This window comes from Strigops habroptila, chromosome 9, assembly GCF_004027225.2.
Source record: "Strigops habroptila isolate Jane chromosome 9, bStrHab1.2.pri, whole genome shotgun sequence".
NCBI lineage: Eukaryota > Metazoa > Chordata > Aves > Psittaciformes > Psittacidae > Strigops > Strigops habroptila.
The window spans coordinates 18,026,824-18,050,662 of record NC_044285.2 but is presented as its reverse complement, the minus strand read 5'-3'; the positions used below and the strand labels follow the sequence as shown (position 1 = coordinate 18,050,662).

General features: G+C 41.4%; 1 protein-coding gene across 4 annotated transcripts; it reads right to left on the bottom strand.

Annotated features, from left to right (window-relative positions):
* Window positions 1-102: 102 nt before the first annotated feature.
* Window positions 103-23,773, bottom strand: LACTB (lactamase beta). 4 transcript variants are annotated; one of them, XM_030496985.2, is made up of 8 exons: window positions 18,038-23,773; window positions 16,791-16,974; window positions 15,838-15,984; window positions 9,969-10,035; window positions 7,719-7,909; window positions 7,039-7,384; window positions 5,263-5,428; window positions 103-4,026 (listed from the first exon to the last, which is right to left on the bottom strand). In XM_030496985.2, the coding sequence occupies exons 3-8, from the start codon at window positions 15,880-15,882 to the stop codon at window positions 3,483-3,485; spliced, it is 1,359 nt and encodes a 452-aa protein (XP_030352845.1). In that variant the 5' UTR covers window positions 15,883-15,984; window positions 16,791-16,974; window positions 18,038-23,773; the 3' UTR covers window positions 103-3,482. The 4 variants fall into 4 exon arrangements, with proteins under 4 accessions (XP_030352845.1, XP_030352846.1, XP_030352847.1 ...); XM_030496986.2 differs by having other exon boundaries at window positions 16,791-16,869; XM_030496987.2 differs by having other exon boundaries at window positions 16,791-18,273; window positions 20,144-23,773.
* Window positions 23,774-23,839: the final 66 nt, after the last annotated feature.

The window sequence follows — 23,839 nt, the reverse complement described above, 5'->3', positions numbered from 1 at the left end:
AAGCTAATTATTGTTGGGAATTCCTATTTAACCTGTATTCTTTTTAAAGAATAGACTTATAAAAATCATGTTTCTAGTAAATAAAAAAATAAACCTTGAACCTGATATTACAATTCATTGTATTAAGTTTTATTTCAGTTAGTTCAAACAGCAGAACACATAATTACCAGATGCAAAAAATAGATGTTTGATACAGAAATAGATGCACCAATTTAATTTACATGCCTGTTACGAAAAGCAGAGTTTTATGTTAGTGCCATACTGTGTTTTCACAATGAAGGTTAATTTAAGTGCAAGTTTATCATGAAAGCTGCTCTTAACTGACCAGTTTCCCATACTTAGTGCCAATCCATCAAATAACTGGCTTCAGACTAAAGATCAAAATAGTAGTATTAATTCACTTGTGACCTCAATACATATGCTAAGGCCAGACTGATTCTTAGTCTCCCATATCTGCCTTCTCTTCCTCTACACCCAAAAGGTAAGAACTCCTGATTGAGTAAATACCAAATCAGAAAAAGTCTGATACATTTTGTTCCAGGTACTGGAAGATGAAATTTAGACAGCGTAGCATCTCCAATACTGTGTATGTGTCGGAAGGTTTTTAAGAAAACAGAAGGTTTTGAAACTACAATACGAAGAACATGGTATGCATTTAAAAAGTTGGTGGCTAAACAAATTCCATGAGGGGGGTGAGGCACTGTCATTAATATCTTGGTGTTAGAAGCGCCTTACACACTTCGTACCATTATTCACTTTTGTACATCGAATAGTTTGGGTTGGAAAGGACCTTAAGATATCTAGTTCCAACCCCCTGCCATGGGCAGGGACTCCTCACATTAGATCATGTCACCCAAGGCTCTGTCCAGCCTGGCCCTGAACACTGCCAGGGATGGAGCATTCACCACCTGTTTGGGCAACCTGTGCCAGCGCCTCAGCACCCTCCCAGTAAAGAACTTCTTCCTTATATCTAACCTGTACTTATATATATTAGTGTTTGGTCATATGCAGACAAGCATCATGGTAAACCTGTGCTTTCTAGGTTCTCAATCTCTGTACCCAAACACAATGGTCAGTGAGGGAAACTTGTTTTCTCTCAAGTATGCAAAATGACATTTGCAAAACAGATGTATCATACAAGAAAAGTATGTTCTAAACCCTAAAAACAAGTACTACTTTTCAGATTTTTTGTATTTAAAACATTGTATTTGGTCCATTCTATTCATGTATTCTTCCAACATGAAAACAACTCAGAACTACTTACTCTTGTTCCCCGTGTAAAATGGCCAGTGACTTCTGCTGCTGCAGGTTTACCCAGCTAGTAGGTGCTCAAGATTGGCAAAAAAAGTTGCTATTGAAGATACCCACCTCCAGTACTTCTGTACTGGAATTCTCAAACAGTATCAATAACTTCAGTGAAAGAGCAGTTGATTTATTGCCTGACCAAATGAAAGTTTGTTCAGAAAGGCTCTCTCCGTTGTCTCTACTGATCTGATATTCTAGAGATAAAGACAACTCATTATTAATGAATAAAAAAGTGAAGTTTTGGTGAGTGGGCCAGAAAACACAAGCAAATAGTTTACCTGTAAGCTTTTACTGTTTTAAGGCACAAGAATGATGATAGCTAAGAGTATTAAACCAGCCTTACTAGCTTCAATTACAAATGAAGGTAAAACACTGACACCTCAAAAGATTAAATTTCCATGTTTTTCAGTCTTAGGTAATAAATGGTATCATAGGCATACTGGGAACAGAGATGACAGCATGTTGTTTCATCACAGGGCAGATAACAACTATGAAGCACCAACCTGGGACAGAGGCAGGTAAGGCTATCTTCTGGTGGCTGTTAGCTAAGACATCTTGCTCATTAAATTCAGAGCAGCAGAGCTGCTGAACAGCGCAGGGACAAAAGTATTCAAACCTTTTCTGAAGGCTATTTTCTTTTGTCTCAGCCTGGAAATACTGATGTAACTGCAGGGAAAGTGGCGTAGGGGCAAATCTTGAGATAGTAGAGATCTTCCATGCTACTATGGAATATATAAAAATAACATACTTGGATGTTGTTATATTCCTAAAGTAAAATCGAAGATTAGAAAATGATGCTTTGGAACTTCATCTCAATTTATTCTTCAACCTTGTGCAAAAGTAACATCTTGAGGCATGTCTCCAAGTGGAAAAAAAGATGGTTTTTAAAAAACCCTCTCAAAGTTTCACTCTCTACAACTACCTGAAAGGAGGTTGTAGTGAGGTGGGGTTGGTCTCTTCTCCCAAGTAACAAGCGGTAGGACAAAAGCAAACAGCCTCAAGCTGCGCCAGGGGAGGTTTAGACTGGATGTTAGGGAAAATTTCTTCACAGAGAGGGTGCTCAGGCACTGGAACAGGCTGCCCAGGGCAGTGGTGGAGCCACCGTCCCTGGAAGTGCTCAAAAAACATGTAGATGAGGCCCTCAAGTGACATGGGATAGTGGTGGCCTTGGCAGTGCTGGGGTAATGGTTGGACTCGAGGATCTTAAAGGTCTTTTCCAGCTTGGTTGATTCTGTGATTCTAAGTCTGGGAGGCTTCAAGAACTGGCTTTAAATTTTGTTGAGTTGCCGATTCCTGTATCTCAAGGAATATCTACATTATAGAAAAGAGTGTCATTTCTGGCTACCAAAGTCAGCGTGTGTATCATTCAGAAACAATGAGACAGTTTGACAGCTCACCATGTTGTGCTATTCAGGTACATCCGACTGCGAAAATAATACCCTTATTTCACAGTAAACTAGTTTCACACATTCTCTGTCTCCAATAAAAGTGGAAGAGAGGACATCTAAATAACAGAAAGATTTTTTTACTTGCATTACTCTAGCCTTATTCTTTCCTAATTCTGACCAATGCACAGCTCTGACAGAAGCACACTTCTGGTGTAAATCTGCATTCTGGAGGTAGCTTCAAGATTTGGGAGTTGTTGTTTGTGTTTTTTTCTCTTTAATCAAATACAAAATACAAAAAATCAACAGTAAACCCAGTTTTCTTTCAAAAGTAATACTGAACAGTTTTGGCAGACTGGAACATTGAGGATCACAAACTACATCTTTGTGTGCTCAAATCAAGATGTGAAATCTTTCAAAAGTTTAACATTTAAGGTAGATCACCTGTCATTTCTCAGTGTGAGAAACCAGTGCTATTGGTTTTATAATCTTGGTCAAGTGCTTGACTGGATGAGAAAACAACCTGCTAACATAATGATGATTTACACAGGTACTACAGGAAGTCAAATCTGACTTTTACATTCTCCTTTCTGTAAGTTAGGAACTTCCCTGAGAGATGCATTCCAGTTAGATGTAAGTTTAGCACCACTAGAAGTTAATTAAATGAATTGTTGATGCTTTTGCTTCATGTATTCTTAGTGATCTTAGAGTCTAATTACACCCTCCTCCATTTGTTTTTCGTGTTTCTGTGCAGTGAGTCCAGTTACACGTTATCTTTTTTCCTTTTTTTTTTTAACCTGTATATTGTGCCCGTTTTTCTTTATCAAATTCCCTTGCAATCTTTAAGGCCGTGCTGTTGAGTGAAACCGATTGCATATTACAGATAATACTAACAATTACTCCTCTAGGTGGTGCCACTAGCCCAGTATCTGTAGCTTCAGAGTCCAGCTCTTCAGGAAGAATCAGGAGGACACTACTTGCCCCCACTGCACCACCCGTATGAGATGCATAGTGTCTCTGCTGCCTGCAACAGCCACACTGTTGTTTTTTCTCTACTACAGCCCAAGCCATTGCATATTTACCATCCCTGTCCCACGATACTTCTGTTTTTGGCACTGGTGTCCACATCATTGCGACTGTTTCTGGTTTGAGGTACCCGGGAAGAAGTTTGCCTTTAGTGTTTTTAAATTGTCCTGCTTGGTAACTGTACAACAAGGCATTTCCAAATTTCAGAAGGTCACCTACTGATGAGAGAAAGCCACCACCAGCCCACTTATAAGAGTTGTCCACATACGGTGCATTCACCAGCCGTCCCTTTTTGTTGTACACGTAACACCTGGAATTGAAGAAAATTCAACTCATCATTCTCTGACACTGTGCACAACTATTTTAAGCTACTCTTCCTTAAAAGAGCAAACTGAGCATGTATCAGCTTGTGCTTGTGGAACTTGAGAACTTTATAAAATATATTTTTCTTGCAGAAAAATTAACAAGAAATTCAGATGGGAAAACAAAAATTAAGGTGACTTCTTAGTTTAGAAGCTAAAAGTCTAATCCTTCTACTTACTCTTAGAATATACTAAGAGTAAAGGCAATTACAAATAAAAGGTGTGACAGAAATCTATAGGTCAGCCAGCACAGGACTTTTCTTAAATCCCTGTACTGGATTTAAAGTGTTTTAAGAAAGAGGAACCCTGCAACTACCCGATGATTATCAGACACTGAGCTGAAGTCTCAGGTGACTGCTCCAAGACAGCAGCTTCCATTTGTGACTGATTTCCTTGACAGCATTTTAGAAGGCAAACTTCTAAGTTTGATTCTCATTTTTATGAGACTTTTTCCATATCCTGCTTTTTGATTCAATTAGAATTCTTCTCCTGCACTGAAATTTAACAGGTCACTCAATAAATCAATTTCAGAGCCAGAGCAGGTAGGCTGATAAAACAGGACTGGAGAGAAAGACAAGAAACTTTACCCTTATCCACTATACTGGAATGCATTATCCAGTTATATAAATTTATCTGGGTAGGGTTTTTTGTGGTTTAAGTTAATAAAAAGAGATCAGTTGGTAAAGCATGTCCTGCGTTAAACAGAATTTCAGTTCTGGTTAAAACTGATACCACAATTGAATTTATGAAAACCTCGTGTTACTGTGAGACCATTACAATTCCATCAAACTCTTAAAAAGTCAGTATATTAAAAAAAACCCCAAGAGAAGTATATATTCTAACATAATCTCCTAGTTATTCCTTTATTTTACTCTATTTCCATTTACCTGCTTATCTGTACCCAAAATAAATGCAAACTTCATAGTCACCCCTGCCACTCCCCACAGACACACTTCTAATAGGAAATACTTATTTCCTATTCTGTAATTGTACCTGCTAATTACAGAACCAATGCTATAATGCTCACATAAAACCAGTTACATGACTAACTTTGAAATAACACAAGCCACTTCATTTAAAAAACAGGGAGGGGGATAAATCCCACATTCTTCATTCAGTCAGCTTAATAAAGATAGAAAGAGCAACAATTGTTGTGGAAAAAGAGAAGTTACATCCTTGCTTACCTTGCTCTGTTATATATCATTGCCTCATTGTCATCTAGTACAGTTGACAGCATATCCAGATCACGAAACATTTTTAACATATAATCTGTAAATTTTTGTCCTGAAACTCTCTCCACAACAGCACTTAATAGAGTAAAGCCATACGTTGAATACAAGAACTGACTACCTTGAAGAAACACAATGAGAAAGGGGGTGAAAAAACCAAGTTAGCTGCATGATGCTTAAATGGAATCTGAAGCATAAAATTTAAGTAATCAGATATGCAAATAAAACTGTATATAGCAATGAATAATCAATTGAAAGAGTCCCCCTGCACCCTCATTTTAATATGATGTGAATCACAAGTTTATGATACTGGGTCCCAGGAATTTCTGCACTGCAGCAGACACAGATGCTTGCTAACTGCAGGTAGCTCCGAGAACAGTGCTAAAATCTTTCCAGGGAGCTGCACGTACAGCCAGGTTTCATGCCGAGACGTGAAGACTGACATTTAACATCCTTTCCACAAGATTTACCATGCCCCTGCTAATAAGGACATCTGGATTTGGAAACCTGGAGCAAACCATAAAATTACTTCTTAAAAGACGCTCACCTACTGTGACTTGTTTGCATGTCTATACCCTACAGATGGAAAGACAAGGGTAGAACTCGCTCAAGGTTTTCGAAGCTCTTGGTAACTTTTATCAAAGTGTTTCTAGTTCTGGTTTTCTAGTTCTAGAGTATCCTGTAAGATTATATGAACACTAACTGATATTATTTAAGACAATATATTTACAAAACGTTTTGTTTTTATTTCATTCTTGCACTAATGTCTTTTATTACACATCTACACACCAAGCTGCCAAACTGCCTACAGTCCAGATCTCTTACTTGAAGGGGTTCCTAGAACTCTCCAAGATGGGATGGGGTTAACTTCTCCCCCTTCCTACTCCCTTCTCCTTAAGTGCACATTTATTTACTGTTTATCAGCAATATGTATCATTTGCCTTTTAACCCGACTCATTTAGAACTTACACCTGAAACTCCTCAAAGTCCACTCTAGAACTAACTGATGTAATTCCAGTAGTAAATAACCTAAACAATTATGTGTTTCTATGGTCTTTCTGTAGACTTTTTAGCTCTGGATTAGTGCCTCACTAAAATGTTTGCTTTAGCACTGACAAATTCAGTAACTGGTATGTTTCATGGCACTTACTGCATTACTTAGAAATAAGACTTTTCTCTGAGGAGCTCTACCTGAGGTCCCACTTTCTCTTCTTATCTGGGACCCTTTGTATTACCTTTTAAGTCTTGGCTACATGACATTTTGAACTGGCTGGATTATGGTGCAGATACATCATTAGAAGGTTCTATCATAGAATCCTAGAATGGTTTGGGTTGGAAAGGACCTTAAGATCATCTAGCTCCAACCCCCTGCCAAGGGCAGGAATGCCTCACACTAGATCACGTCACCCAAGGCTCTGTCCAACCTGGCCTTGAACGCTGCCAGGGATGGAGTATTTACCACTTCCTTGGGCAGCCTGTTCCAGTGCCTCACCACCCTCACAGTAAAGAACTTCCTCCTTATATCTAACCTAAACTTCCCGTTTCAGTTTGAATACATCACCCCTTGTCCTATTGCTACCGTCCCTGAAGAAGAGTCCCTCTCCGGCATCCAAATCTATATGAGCATAATTCTTTAGGTCAGTAGGTCGGTAAAGGTATCTATATAAGTGTTACCTAAAGTTGAACTGATAAAATCCTGAGCACATTTTGGCCTAATTAATAGAAACTCACCTGGTTTAAAGAATAAAGGATCATTTTTAAATATCTTCAGTGATTCAATCACACTTTCAAATTTTTCCTTCAAATAATACTCTTCTTGCTCAAATTCCTTGTCTCTCCTGCCAGGTTTTGAATTTCGGCTTTTTACCTCACCCTCGTGTTCCTTCCTCGGTTTGACAGAATCAGTCTTTTCAATCCCTGTGCCCTCTTTTTCTTTCTGTTCTTTATCCTGACAGGGTTTTGTTAGTTTTAATGCTCTGTTTGCCTTTTCCTTTTCTTCCTTTACTTTTGTAACATCTTTTTCATAGTGACGAATCCCACTCAAGTGTGAGACTAACAGTCTTGTCGTAATAGTGACCTAGGTAGAAAAGACAGCAATTAAATGTGAGCTCTCTTCACTAAAGACAGGATGCATACTAAATCATCAGAAAAGTAAAATTCAGCATGATGAGGAACAAAGATATAAGGCCTTTTAAATATCATGTATTAAACCTAGTTGAAATAGATACATATATATGCACACACTACACACTTGATATAAAACTGAAGATCCAAATTTCCAGCATTGTTTTTTCGAGCAGCAAACACCTGTTTTACAGGAATGGGTCCAGATACAGGCAGCTGTACACATATGGCTGTGCAATGACAGGAATAGAAATCCAAACCAGTGCTACCAACGAACAGTCACATACCTTTTCACCCTCGTAGACTTTTTCTGGAAATTCAGGGACATATTTCTGCACTGGAGCATCTAAATCCAGTTTCCCCTCTTCCCACAATTTAGCAACAGCCATCATTGTAAGACACTTGCTAATGCTAGCAATCCGCATGATGGTCTCTGGCTTACACACTACACGATTCTCTACATCAGCATAACCCAAACCTTTAAGAAAATAAAAACACTGTGTAAATATTTTGCATAGAGACATGCTGAATTAATTGTTTGCAATGAAATAGATTTACTGGCTTCTTACTCTGTTTTTCCTCTAGCTAAACGGGGACATGAACAACTGGACTACACCTGCTCCTGCTTCAATTACATCAATAACATTTTAATGGAGTAGGAACATTTTAATGTAGTAGGTTAATCAAAACCCATTGTATTTGTATATTGCCCAATGGGCATCCCAAATTACTGATTAAGACTACAGACCAACCTAATGATAAATGAAATTGAAGTGTAAGCCAAAATTTACACTCCCTGAGGTCAAATATTCAATGTAGAAAAACTAGAGACCAAAATCTAGACTGTAAAATAACTGAAAGTCATAAATATTCCCTCTATTGTTCTGATTTAATGGTTAAAACAGTAAAGGGTCTTATTTTATCAATACAGAAATTGGGAAAGGAAATCACTCACAAACTCATAGCAGTTACCTAAGCTGTAAAGCTTCACAGAACAGTCATGTAATGCACTATGTTTCAACATCACTCAGCACGACTTCAATTACACGACAACTTAAGAGTCTCCATACCAGTGTTTTCCTGTGTAACCAACCCACAAGTCTGGTAGCAAGAACTGGAATTAATAAGCTCCCATGCTAGTCTTCAGTTTGAGCTAGGCTTGAAGAAACTGTGCAAGCGATGTTGCAGCATAAAAAGCACTGAAATGCAGTAACGACATATTTGCACTTCTCAAGGCCTGAAAGCAATTCATGTGGATGCTTCATCCCTGGCAGTGTTCAAGGCCAGGTTGGACAGGACTTGGAGCAACCTGCTCTAGTAGAAGGTGTCCCTGCCCATGGCAAGGGGTTGGAACTGGATGAGCTTCAAGGTCCCTTCCAACGTAAACCAATCTGTGATTCTATGAGTCTACATCAAACTGCAGTGTAATAATGAACTACTCAGGCAAAAAAACACCTTGCCAAAACACAACAAATAAAACAAATGACATGTCAATTGCCCAAGACCCTTTTATGCAAACCTGACACTCAAGTGCTTGCATGGTGCTTGTGAATGAAGATATTGCATATGCCTCAGTGAAAATAGCTCCCAAATCTCAAATTGCTCCCATCGGTTTAGCAAGAAAGCAGGTTCAGTATCGTGGTCACAGAACACATGCAACTTAAACCTGCTCCTATTTTTCCCCCATGAAGAAGGGAGGAGGGCAACAAAATGAACCAGAAGTCTGCTAGAGCAATGTTACCCACCTCCCAGCTGCCTTACTCAAGGCAGCATTGTTCTCTGTATCCATAGGCAGCAGGGTACAGAAAGCTCTGCCAAGGCTTATCCTCCCACAAGTAGCTGTCTTGCTACTGGATCTGGCAGTCCTGGTGATAAACCACAAACCTGGCACTAGTTCCCTCAGGCACTTTCCTGCAAGTCAAGGAAGGGATTCTGCAGAAGTAATATAAAAACTTCTGTGTTCATTGCCAGGTAACTTGAGACAAGAAACACTACGTGAGTTGAGAAAGTTTGGGATTAAGTTTCTAGCACAATTTTCTTATTAGGCCACATGACAAAAGGTACTACAGGCTCTCCAACTCACTTCTGGCACGATGAAAGAGAAATGAAAACCTATAATCTGCTTTATAGATGTATAAGTTAATGCAACAACTGTCAGAAAGTCATTATTACTTTGACTATTAAGTAAGATCCTGCAGGAAGAACAGTTCATTACCTCCTATACAGAATCCTACCAGAGCACTGTACAGCCCTATGCCCGGGGTATAAGTATATGCAAAGACTGATCTGACAAAGGTTCTTAAACGTAACTGTTTGACATATACTAGCACAATCAGGAAGTTAATAAATTACCGATTCCTGGCAATTATTGAAGTTTACTACAGAAATTATTACTTCATGCTCCCAAGGCACCTGTTTCTGTCCCCTATCCGGAGATGGGACATCAAATGCGTTAAATCCCTGTGTCTGAACTGTTCATTCTTAAAACTTCCATTGCTTTCCAACAGCATGCACAACTGCTACTCCTATATACTGACCTTCTGACCAGACTTCTTGTCCATCTACTGAAACTCCAACTAGTATACCTGGGACTCCTGCTTCATCCTGCCAAAAAATGGACAGAAGACATTAAGGAGAACCTTTACAGTTAAAAAACACCTTCTCCCAATCCCTAAAAATACAAAACCAATCCCACACATACACCTGCATGTTACTGTCACCTTACAATTGACGTTTAGTTAAGCACTAGTTGGGCTGAACTGGTATAAACCGCTTTCGAAAGCTTCCCCTCACGGGTGAGAGCCGGCTCGCACAGCAAGACACGACCCGCGGGTCCCCGCAGCGCCCCTCGCTCCGCACCTTAATCCTCCGCACCAGGTCCCTGCTCCTCTCGATGGCCGCGCCGAAGCCCCGAGGGGACGGCAGCGGGTTCGGCTTCGGCTCCGCCTCGTCAGCCTCGCAGCCCGCCGGCACCTTCACCCCTAGCGCCAGCCCCAGCGCCAGCCCCCAGCCCCAGGGCCGCGCCCCGGCTCCCCCTGCCCGGGACACCGGCAGCCGCCCGGGGGCCGCGGCCCGCCGCAGGGCCCGCGCCAGCCCGTGCATGGCCGCCCCGCCGCCTCAGCGCTGCCCGCCAGGCCGCGACAGCCGCTCCCGAGCGCTCGCTCGGCCGAGCTCCGAGCGCATCGAGCGAGGGCAGAGCGGGGCCCTCCAGGCACGCCGGGCCCGGGGAGCGGGCGGAGGGCAACGCACCCCGCGCTTCCGCAGGCGGGAGGAACCGCGGGTTAAACCCGGGCTGACCTGACGAGCCGCCCGCCGCTGCCGTGGCCCGCTCCGGGCCTGGCGAGCAGCCGAGGGAACGGCGTCCGGCCGGGGCGGCAGTGGGCCCGGCTCGTCAGGGCCATTTACAGCTAGTTTGCTTGGTTAACCACCAAAAGCCGCCTGTGTGTTCAACTGCAGCTACCGGCTGTGTTTGGCAGCATGGGTCAAACCCCTGCGAACCCTTCCCCAGCCCTTAAAAAGAAAGACTTTTAAAGCACGATTCCTCTGTGCCGGGTAACTGGAGCCGCTGGCAGTCCCCCAGCGAGCTCAGCATCACCTGCCCTTCTGAGGGAACCAAGTTTGTAACCAACGCATTTATAACCAAGAGCAGCACCAGCAGGGCTCTCGCAGAACAAGCTGGTTTTAAGCAAGGTTTTCCTTGCACTGATACATAGGAAAAGGCCAGAGAGAAAATGCAGGATAGCTCAAACCATGACATAATATCTAATCTTAACTCTGCCCTCCACAGCAAAGGATTGCAGCATCAAATGAAAAAAGCCTCCTGTGAAACATATGCCAGGCAGACGTAAAGCAGGGCAAGCTTAGGCTGACACCCAGATAAAACCTTTTATAACTGCAAGATGAGCATATTTGATTAGTGAGGAATTGTCCAAGGTGGGTTTAGAGTCAAGTTTCAGCACAGAGCAGCACCAATGGCATAGCAAGCATTCCCTCACAGAAATAGTTTTTCCATGTAGTTGTTCTCTTTAGACAGCACCTACGGAGCAATGATAATGCCTCCAACCGATGTTTTTAAACTATCTCAAGACCTTCCATATATCTGGTTTCCAATAAACTTTTAATAGGTCTCACATCACTAATGATTTGAATTGTTGACTGAGCAGCAAGCTAGAGAGACCAAAGAGTGACGAGGTAGTGATATTATTACTCAAGAAGGCAGAAGGAAAGAAGGATTTTCACTGCATCACAAGATTCAGGTTGACAGGTAGGCAGCATGTCAACAAGATCCGAGCCCAACAACCAGGACTCTTGTGACGTTTGCCAAGCAGATGGGTCTGCAGATTTGGGATCCTTACATCAGCCTTTCATGACAATTAAAGAGATGGTACATGCCTAATGCAAAGGCAAATCCAGAGCCACTCAATGCCATCAGCAGCATTGTTAGTCCAAATATCTAACTGGAGCATCAAAATATCTTCATTAGTATGAAGATACTCAGTCATTCCCTTCCTGTATGCAATTGCTGTGAAATTACTAATTGCAACAATGCTAGAGCAGACGATGTAAGGTTCAAAGAAGGTTATAAAAAGCCCTCATTAGCAGTTTGCTTCAGTCTTTTTCTAGCACTCTTATAGCTCTTCTTTCAGATTTTAGACTACCTAGTCCCATAGTCCAAGTGCAAGAGGGGAGGACAGGGAAGGGCTAGTTTATATGAACTAAGCACACCATGGTCCAGGAGTAGAAAATTCTAGAGGTGATACCAAAAGCAGCAGGGCCCTTGGCATACTCTGGAGAACACGATGGTGTCCAAACAGCTGAGAGATGTTCACAGTCAGTCCTCTCAAGGGAATGCCTCAGACTGGACTGTTCTAAGGACCTTAAACCCTGCAAATCACAGGGGTATTTAGGCAATGACTTTAAACTCCACGTATACGTGCTGAATGATTCTTGAACAACAGCTAACAACTTTTAATAATGGCCACTCCATAAATGTTATATATGTTGGCAGAGAATACAGCAGCTTAAAAAAATGCAAACAAAAAAGAGCCATACTTGTAAGCCAAAGTGGGGCGTCTGTGCTTCTGTCCTTCTGTTCTTTGAGAACTCTGCCTGTGCTCTCCTAGGAGAAAACTGTGGGATGCTAACCTAGGAAGTTCAGTCTCCTTCATGTCCCATGATCTCAAAACCTGCAGGATTTGGCAGGAGGCCAGGCCAAATAGCTTTCATACGTGAAGTCAAATGCATACCAGATGCTACACTTTTCACTGCAGCCATTTATTTCTCATTAGTATTTTCTCAATAAAACGCCGTTGCTTATTGCAGTACAACTTCATACCCAACTGGTACAAGATGCTGTATTTACTTTCTCATAACTCATTTTCACTTTGTTCAACTGTTTCTGGAAGTGTTTTGCAGCAGGATGCTCTGCGTTCTTACATTAACCTGCTCAGTAGGAACACTCTTTGGCATCACACTGTTGAATGGGCCCAAGGCAGAAACGGATCTTGGCATTTTTATCTGATTGCCTTAATGAAGAGCTTTGTGTAAAATCTAGCAGCACAACATCGTCTGCTGTTATCTGTTATGTCTTCCTCTAATCTGCTGGTGTCGTTAACTTTGAGTTATCAGGCTTATAAGATTTGGAGATTTTTCTAATCCATCTGACAGCAATAGAAAATGAGGACAGCAAGCACAATTCTGAATTTAACAAAACAACCCAGTGTTTTTCCTTCTATCCTCATTTATCAGTCACTTAGAGGCATAGGCACAGACTCTCAGCTGTAATCCATCTTCCTTAAGTAACACAGCCAATAAAGTCCATCTGGAGACCCTTCTGGCATGGTGGAAAAACTTGGCATGGTTCAGCACTAAACCGGCTGACCTTTCCTCTCCTCTGCCTCCTTGCCAAGTTGTACTTACCAGATTTGAAAAGCCTGTGTGAAGAGATACGCCTTGTTCAGATGATAAAGGATGGCATGACACAATGGGTCTCTCAGCAAAGCAGGGCTGTGCTTACCTCAACGTGGGACAGCTTGAGAGTCTCATTATCAAGAATCCTTTAAAGCTTTGTAAACTTTGAGTAAGATAAGACTCAATAACACGAGACCTTTAAACAAAATCCTTATGTATCTTCCTAGTCATCTTGCTCTTGTAGTTGTAGGCTACTGTGTTCACAGGCTTTTTCATAATGGGGTTACTGTGTGAGCTGGGCAACAACAAAGTGGGCAGTAGCTTTTACACTGTTCTGCAGCAGTGCAGCTCATCATCAAAAGGTGCAACATGCTCATTCTGCTGCTGGTGGTCAGCAGGACGTGGGAACATCAGGTATTTGCAAATCTTGAGGCTTCATCAGTATTTCCTAAAACCTGACTCTGTAAAAACAACGCCATCACTTCTGACAGTCCTCCTCCATTTCTGCAAGTCCTTCTGTGGATCCTGATGTCTCAGCAAGGTTTAACAGATGTTACTATGCTTGTAGGCCTGGTCCCTGATCTCAGTACTTTTCATACGATCATCTAATTTGCTTTTCTGACTCACTGACATGAGAAATGACAAATTCTACAGTGACATGCACGTAAATTTAACATTTCTATTGAAATTGAAAAGATGGGCAATGTTTTTGGCAAACAACGTCTAAGGTTTGAATGATAGAAAACAAATGATGCCTGTTAGTATTCTCCTGATAAAGGGCTGCTGAATTCTGAAATCACAAGTCCAGCTCTGCTCTTTCATCCTCTCATACACCTATTAATTACCTGTGTAACTGCCACAGACTCAAGCTGAAGCTTGCAGGCTGAGTTTGTAGGAATAAAAAATGAAGGAAGCAGCAGTGTAAGGAATCTCCTTTGTTTTCTTAGTTTGGATTTATTGTGAAACAATGAAAAGCACCATTAATCCAATGGATTCCAATTATTCCAATTGAATTCCAATAATTAAAGATTGTAACTTCTGCAAAGACTTCTGGATCTAAAAATGTTGAATCTAATGTAAAGTAATTAAGAGACAAAAGATAAGATTATCTAAAACGACTGTTGTTTGTATTTGCACTAGATAAAATGAAGAAAAATAGGAAAGCAACAATTAAAAAATACTGTCTATGTTTACATACATTGGTATAGGGGAAGCCACAGTTGATGGAAAATGCAAAGAGTAAAGCGATAATGGTTCCCTTGATCACACCTGAAGTTTCTACTTTCAGCAGAGGAAAGCTTTTTAAAAACCCAAATTCTTTCTGAATTTGAAAAGAAGACAAATAAAGGGAATGTTAGAGATGGAGGTGAATCAAGCTCTGCTTTCTCTCTCTCTTTGCAGAAGCAAGCAATTGCATTTATTTGGGAACCAAGAGCCAGAATTTTTATTCCCCTCTGGCTTGAAGCATTCAGTAGATGGCAGTAGGAAACCTCATCAGTGTAACAGGCTGTTAGCTAAAGGGGTGGTTGCAGCAGTGGAATCTCTCTTGCTTATCAGTCTCGCTGAATGGAGCTGTTACTACAGATTCCTCGCCCATGTACACTTTTGGCTTGGCCTTGGTCAGTATAGCAGCTCTCAGTATTATTATCTTATCAAATAAGGTACATGAGTGATTACAGCAAATGTACCATTTCAGCAACAGTGCTAACCTTACCAATGTACACCAATAATGTTTATGTTAGGACAGTTAGACCCAGCCATAAAACCTTCCCCAAAAGATACATAAATAGGTGCATGCTTACAGCTTTATTATAAGATTAAAAACTTTCCTGAGTTAGGCTGTTTGTTTGGGGGTTGTTTTGTATGTATTTTTTGGGATTTTTTTCCCCCCTAAAATTCTCCAACATCTTAGGTGAGAAACATTAATCAGGAATAAATCTTCAGACATGTAAGATGTCTGAACCAGGAGAAAAAGTAGCATTAAAAACTGTGGGTCTTTAGACACTGAGATCAGCTCTGCTTGAATTGATTCAGATACTTGTTAAACTTCCTGAGGAATTTAGTTAAACATGATGGACCTTTTCTACACTATCCAGGAACACTGATCCTGTTGTGGACACACCGTGCCCATGTCCCCATCACCAGTCAACTAGGAGCCTGGTCCTGTCCTCCAAGCAGCAGCTCAGACCTGGACACTTGCGCAGCACCACAAGTTGGTCACTTGTTTGTTCCCCCCACAACATACACATCAAAAGGGACAAAATTCTCCTGAATTCACTCCCTTTTCCTGTGTACTCAGGATGTGTCACCTGGGAATCATATACTTCCAGTAAAATAGAATATGAAAGAGTTTTATGATGCCGCATTGTTACTGCCTTAGTTTTACAAGTTGCATGCAGTCTGACACAGTTCCTAGAAACAACAGGATGGGAGTTTGGGAAATATTTTGCATGCCAGGGAAAGGAATGCTGGAAAGACCATGCTGTGGTTACACACCAGACAAAGGGTGCACACATTTCTTTTTCTTCTCTGCAAAAACATTAGTTTTGAAACTCCAGTTTCTCAGTGGTGATTTCCTCATACTTTTAATTCAGGGCCTACTTTAAACCTCTTGGGACTCGGAGGAAAAATAATTGTCACCAGCTGAAAGTGAGTAGTGAAGGAACATTTGTGAAATACGTCAGTGTAAAAAAACAACAACCCTCTTCCCCCCAAAAAACCCCCAAAACCCACCACCAACAAAAAAACCCCCCACATACAGAATTATTCCCTGTTTTTTCCTGAAGTTACACTCCAAGCAACAACCTCTTCTGGTAGAAAAACTGAGCAGAGAGAGGACTGAACAATTTTTACCCTGAGAATTGGCTTCACATCTATCATTAAAATTCAGTTGCTGTGTATAACATTTTTGCCCTCTCCAGCTTTTCTCCCCACTCAGTGGGTAGAGGTACAATATACCATGGAAAATGATGGCTCACATAAGCACTACACACACAATGCAACAGGTACCAGACAGCATCAGTGTCTTTGACTTTTCCAAGTCTATCATTTCACACTTAAATATGTTGTTTCAAAGCAAAGTAACGAATCACAGAAGGTGTAAAACACCTTAAAGTTTAAATCTATTAACCGTAAGGTATCTTTGGAAGCTCATATGCCCAAAGATATAATTTGGAAGTGCAAGCACTTGGGAAAGCTTTCTGGCTTGCTCAAGGAAGAGCTCCTCACAATTGGGTGACAACTGCTTCTCTTTGCACCCTTCCTCCCCAGATATAAAGCTCAACGAAATGAACAAGTCCCAGACAACTATGAGTCAAGAAACGTGGTAGTGAGAACTCTGACTGTCTGACATTGGTGTGTTACCACCATTATTCTCAGACTAAAGCTAAAACACAGCTACTAGGAAGAAAATTAACGATCCCAGCCAAAACCAGGACACACTGACTTACTCTGGAGAGCAGCAGACCAGGCAACTGCTTTCAGTCATCCTGAGGTGCCAAGGTCGAGGGCCACCTCCACAGCAGGACTCTACAAGTCAGGAAGAAAACAAACAGGCATGTTTGCTTCGACAGATTCAGCAGCAGGAGGAAAAATGTTTTCCCACATTTTGTACGTGGATCTCCAGGCATATTCCTGTGTGAAGAATACAGCCCTGATTTGCATTTACTGTCTTTATCTGCTCTTCTACATAGAAGTCTCTAGATCCTCCTCAGTATCTATTCTTTTAGCAATTTTTCCAAACTATTCAACATTATTTGAAGCTCTAGCACGTTTTTACTGATAACTATGGTCATAAGCAAATGCTTCTCTGCAGTTCACACCTAATACTCTCTCAGCTATATGCGCATGCTAGGTGCCAGCCCATTTTCTACACATTCACTGCTATGACTATCCGTTCTAGTGTGGTTTCACCTACCTATGCTGCAATTACACCTTCATTTTGCTCTGCAGACACGCTCAGAGCCACTGAAAATGCTCTTTGTGAGAACTGAGCACAGATAGCTTGTGAAACTGCACAGGCTAGTGAAAAACAGGAAAAGGCCTCTTATCAAATTAGTAACATCTCGGGTATTTGGGTGGAGGCATTTGGCACTGGGCTTGCGTATTCTCATAGGAGCGAGTCCATGCATACTAACTCCATTCCTTTGCTTCGTATTATTGTTCCCAAGTTGAGGCATGTTTCAAAAGAGCCTCTCTAAAGATGTGTAAGTGCACAATTACTATATGCTACACAGATCAGTAAGAAGGGATTTTACTCAATCCCCTTTCCATACATGTAAAATAAATCAAGTTGATGGCATTTACAGAGATGTGTGCTGCAGTAAGATCACTGCAAAAACTAAAGTAGGTATTTCTTTTGCACCTTTGCATGGAGAGCTATGGGAAATAACTAAGAACATTTGAAAAGCTTCACTGCTGAGGGAAGATGACTGCCAGGGATGACTGCTGCAGTAAGCACCAAGTGTGGGACGGTTTTGTTCCTCCTGCCACTCGGAATAACCCATCAACTGCTTGAGTTGGAAATACTATCATTTATTTCTTTGACCTTGAACCAAACCAAACAAACCCACTTCTATGTTTTAGATGCTATATACACTTTGTGATGTACCGCAGTGTATGTCAGGTATGCGTAAACACACTTAACTTACAGTTATCCTATATAGTGTGACTAACATTACTCAGAACAGTATACTACCTGCATACTCATCTTAATGTCTGCCACTCAGCTCGGATTCTTGTCATTCCTCCATCTCCAATTAAAAAAATAATCTTGTAGTGAGAAGGTAAGCAAGGTACTGCTGCGTGCACCAGAAGAGGCTCCAGCTCAAAGTGCACTGATGCTGGAGGGGAAGCTGGGATCTACTTAATGGGTGACGACATTTTTTCCAGGTGGTGTAATGAAAGCCAACAAGTTCCTACTCGACTCAGTGCCTGTCAAATTCAAACAGCAGGTGTGAGTAAAAAGCATTTCTAATACAGACAGCTGGTGTTCTTGTAAATTCTCAAACAGGCAAATAAAATAGAAACTAAGAGAAATCACCACCTTGTCTGAGAAATGTATCTGTAGCTGAAACAAAGTGACACAGTTCTGTTCACACAGTAGTAGAGGAAATAATTTCTTCATTATTGCTTCAAACGCAAAACGGACATGGGGAAAAGGGAACGGGGAAAACAGATTTCAGAGCTTTCTGGGTTTATGGTAGTTTAAATAGAGATTTCTGCAATCTCTCGCCTTAAACTTCTCAGTGGCTTTGAACATCAGTCTCTTCCTTTAGAAACCGAAACACAGCATTGCAATCCTCACTGGGGACAGCCACTGGGTATTTTAAACCTACAGAGCAAATGTCACAGCAGCTAAAGACCCAGCAGCTGTGACGCAAGAGAGAACGTCTCATTGTGCAACGACTATAAAGCTCCATTCTACAACGCTGAGACTTTGCTCTGATGGAATTGTTTGTTTGACTAAGGCTTAGTCAAACAGGCAGGCCTGAGCTCTATATACTCCATAGATGTGTATGCCCAAAGGTGTATGTGCACTTGTGGGGTTTGGTATAAGGATCTTCTTTAAAACAACTTAGCTAAAATGACACAAACCCCTACACAATCTGCACTCAGTTGAAACTTGGATTTTACTATTTCCCTTAATTAAATCCATACTGTTAATAACAAGCAATTCACTAAAATAATGGATCTGGAGTAAACTCTTCCTATCAGTTCTTTGCTAGCTGTAGTGTTCCTAATGCAGCAGTACACACACTGATGGGGAAGCAGAAGTCAGCAACTTCATTGCTCAAATGGCAATGATCTCTGCTTCTCCTCCACAGGCCCATGTGTCTTTTATTTCAATTTACAACAGTAAGTCTCAGCAGAGAAAGCCTCCCATGGATTAACAACCAGTTTGGGTCCTTTGGGCTGCCTCTTGTATCCACAATCCTTCCCGCCCAGTTATTAATCTCCAGGAAATGCCTTGCACTCATACATGGCTGCATGGGAATGCAATAAAAGCACACACACATTTGCTACGTGTTTGCTAACTGCTGAAAAGCAGCAAAAAAATGGTGATCCTTTTTTTTTCTTTTGAAGCATCACGATTTCCTGGTAAAGGTAATTGATAATGAAATCTTAGCACAGAAAACTTTAACCCAGGCTCTGCCAGTCTGGCAAGAACCACTAAGAGGAAGGATTTCTATTGATTTTTAAGAAAAAAGCTCCTGCATGTTGTACTTTAAACCCAGATGAGGGCTGACAAAGAATTTGCTGTTACCTGGACTTTGCCAGCCACCTTCCTTTGTGGCAGAGGAATGCTGTGGCACAGGAGCAGGACAAGGTAAACTACACAGCAGCATTTAGAGGGGGAGGCTTCTCCTGTAGATCACCTTCATGCTGTCTCTACCCTCCTGACTGGCCTTTAGTCCCCGTGTGCAACTCTCATCTTCTTCTTCTTTCCCTTTTAGCTGCTTTCTTGCCTAGTTCACCTTCTAGATACACTTTTTTTCCTGAACAGCCTGCACAAATGACATCATCCCTTTAGCATATTTCATGGTCTCCATGTGTCTAAAAACAAACAAGGAAGCAGTACAGCAATCCAGATAAAGTGGAAAGAAGCCTGGCAGGCCCCTCCTTGCTGGCTACAGAAAACCATAATCCAGGAAAGATTCTGAAGCATTTTCACAGGCTTTCTCCAACTAATGTTTTTGTCAAGAGAAACATGCAAACTATTGGTGGACTTGTAAACAAATGCTCTATTTTTGAACTGAAAATGTCAACATCAACATGACCTAAGCAAGCTGAAACAACTTACCAGAGCTTTGCAGTTTCAACTTCCCGATTCCTCTTTCACAAATTCTACCGTGGAGACACCAGACCTGCACGATTTCCTCAGCAGCATGGACAACTATCACTAGGTGTCAGGCCTCTGCAGATTTTATCCAAAGAAACAGTTTGCCATGACCTTTGGCAGGGACACATCACACGGACGCTTCCTTGACACGTGGGCAAAAAATGACAACAGTGTTGATGCAAGGAATAATCCTGAGAAGCAGCTCATGGTCAGGCCCTGGAATAGCAGGCATTCGAAATACTCTGCAGGATCATGGCCCAAACGTATTTCATCCCTTTATACCCATGATCCATATATGCTTGTTGTACACAGATGAGAGTTGTTTGGGTGGGGGTTTTTTTTGTTAGCTCTGTTTTTTTTATGACAATATGCTGTTGAATCTCTATCCATCCATTCCTCAAACCAGCAGAGATAGGAAGAAACCAGTGCTGAGGTGCCCTCAAAGGCCATTAACATTCATATGCAAAATACTACATAATGTCCTTTCATTTCAGCACATTATGAGTGAAGCAATAACAAAGGGTAAGGAGTAGGTCTTTATGTGTCTCTAAGACTTCTATCTGCTTCCGTTTCCCATTGTTTCTGCTCTCATATAAATTAACTAACTGGGATGTGCAGATTGCTCACTAAGCTGCTGTCATTGTGAGGGGTATCCTGCATTTATCCAACTCCCAGCAACAGCTTACAAATTAGCAAGGCTATGACTTACTAAACAGGTTTGCATCTGAAGCCAAGAAGATTATGTAAACTTGTACAGGTTTTCCATACCTTGGAAAGAACACAACACACACCGAATAAAATATGCTACGCACCTTCCCTCTACTAAAAGGAACTATTCCTGTGTCCATTTTCAATAAAACTCCATGAAGATAAAAAGCATTATCCTTATTTTCTCTACTGCTTTGACCTTTTTGCTGCAGTTCCCACCTAATCTTTCACTGATGCTCCTGTTTTAATATTAAAAACTCAGAAATTAAAAGAAAAAAAAAGGCCACACCAAAATGAACACCTGAGGATAAAAATACTGTTTCTTCAAGTGCTAAGCCATTTAAGAAGTATCCCCCACCATGGTTTTTAAATGTTCTAGTTAGCTAATCACTTTCTTCTGTTGCTGCTATTAACAGACATGGCAGCAGTTGTAGACAGCCCAGTGTTAACAGATATTCCTACAGTATCAGCAGTATAGCAAAGTTTGCCAACTTAACCCACATTACGAGTAGCATTAATGACAGCAGACATTGGTTAATATGCACAATAGTTTATAGATTCAGATTTCTCACTAAGGCGCTAGAGCTTGGAGAGGCCGTGCTCTTTAGGTGCAGGCTACTGCTTTAGTCTTGTTTCTTAAAGAAAAGGGACTTGTATGTCCTTATCTGTCTCTCATCCCATTCAACAGCTCTTGAACTGAACAACTAGTTTTGACCACATAGAACCCTAAAAGGAAAATTACATTTCTGCCAGTTTTGTGAATGTAAGGAAGCATTCGGATAGGAAGGGCCGGTGAGCGTCCTGAGGGAAGGCCAGGCATGCCCTGCAGCAGGCCTTGCATATTGTTAGACATCAGAGAAATCCCACGAGGGAGCAAGAGACAACTCAAACGTCTCAGTAACTGGGAAAAAAACCTCATTGCGAGTTTACGACCAACCACAAGACATGAATCTGCACGGAGGCAGGTTTTGCCAGTTCTGGTGCTCTCAGAACTACTCATTTCATTGAGAGAGGACGACTCACAAAACAACCAAGACAATTACATAGCAAGGCTGCACAATAATGGCATATTTCAAACTGTGACATGTGTTTTTGCATTGAAGAAAAGGGTGAGTAGCTCACACACATCTTGAGGAATGCTGAATGATGCAGGGTTCTGTAATTTAACAAGTCTGTTCCACAACATTTCAGGCAAAGTAGCTGCAAGAGGGAGAAAGGCCCATCTGTTTGGAATGGGGTTAAATCAGAGTCCAATTTATTCATTTTTACAAGCCAGTACTTTCTACCTTAACTGAGTTTTGCCTGATTAGACACTGCATGCAGAGAATCCATAATGGGTAGTGGCTTATGATATATGGTAAAAACAGATTTTCCTGCTCCAGCAAATACATCATTATCCCTATTTATGTATTGGTGCTAGTCAGCAAAAAAAGCTACTTGGTGTGATTTGCCATTATGGTCACTGCTCCCTTTGGCTCCCCTTGGAACTGGAAAGCTTTCATTTACCTATTAAGAAACTTTATAGATTCATCTGCAAAAGTGTGCTTCAGGGAAGCCTATTCTACAGGTTTGGGGTTTTTTTTCAGATTAATTCTTATCTTTTTGCTTGCACATGCTTGCCCTGTGAACGATGACATGATCTCATTAAGAGACATGAAAACCACAGCCTCCTCCTTACCCTTACACACTGTAAGAGGTGAATTCAGATGCTCCAAACCACAAAGCAGTTTGCGGTCTCCTGGAAAGCAGCAATTCTAAGCAACCAACAAAGGGTCTGACCTCACTCAGACATATTGTTTAGGACCCAGCACAGATCATAGGACCATAAAAACAATCCAGTGGAGCAGGCAGCACACTTGGCTGTGTCAGACTCATGGCCAAGTGCCAGGAACTCCTGTTTGGCTCCCAGCACAGCCTCCAACTCTCTGGGTGGCCTCAGGCCCTACCCTACAAGCTACTATCCAGCACAGCACTTCCTACAGGAGCAGCCCTAGTGACTCCAGCAGCACCACTCAAAGCCATGAGCTTGTGGAGGCTTCAACTCTTAGAGCCCAATTACCTGAGTTCTCACCCTGGTTAAGGAAGGAGAAAGAGATGACAATAACTTACCTCTGCACAACTGCTACTTGAAGCTTCAGACTGTCAGCCTCCAGTACAAGCTCAAGGCACTGTAGGAGCCTTGTAACATGTATTTTGCTTCCCCAAAACACTTAAAAGGAAACGCGAAGCCAAGGATCTCATCCTTTCCATTCAGGATGACTTGGCAGCAGACAGTGAATCATGGGAAAGCTTCTAATGCTACTAAGTTCAAAAACAGCCAGACACACAGCAGTACATCATCCCTCTCCGACTCCCATTTAACATGAAATTATTATGTATTACTTTACCCTATCGCCACTACACCAGCTGCTGAGAAAGTCACTTGTCTTGCTTGCTAAGTTGCTTCAAAGTCAGTTGCTTGCTAAGGGTCCACTAATGGAGATTCTTTGATGATCTGGAAGGTTATCTATGCCTGTCTCCTACTGAACTCCTTGCTGCTAGAAGGGTTGACAGCATCAACTTTCAGCAATGTACTATAGAAAAAGAAGGAATTAGAATTATTCTTCAAGTTCTGAAGTGCTCATTGACAGACCCTGTAATTCAAATAAAGATACCTACACATGTAGAAATTAGCAACCAGCACTAAAAAGTTGGGTGAAAGGATCTCTCATAAACTTGACACATCATTTTGGAAAGTTTGTCTATGTATCAAAGTAAATTAACACATTAACAGGTAAGATACACAAATACATGGTATTGTTTCCAAGAGCATGGCCTTTAGGGCTCATTTCCTACAGAAGTCTTTGTGAGTTCTGCAATGATCTTACAGAAAAGAGTTTTGGTCAGTTTTGGAAGGCTCTATCATTCGTTCAGGAATAGTTACATCCTGCACCCATCTGGGAATACAGT

Bases quoted from the DNA above. Each gene is read 5' to 3' on its own strand.
- LACTB (XM_030496984.1), bottom strand. From the start codon at position 10,533: ATGCACGGGCTGGCGCGGGCCCTGCGGCGGGCCGCGGCCCCCGGGCGG. The intron at 10,036-10,290 runs GTGCGGAGCGAG...ATTTTTTGGCAG, and splicing joins ACCTGGTGCGGAGGATTAAG to GATGAAGCAGGAGTCCCAGG. The intron at 7,385-7,718 runs GTATGTGACTGT...TTTTCTACCTAG, and splicing joins AAGTCTACGAGGGTGAAAAG to GTCACTATTACGACAAGACT.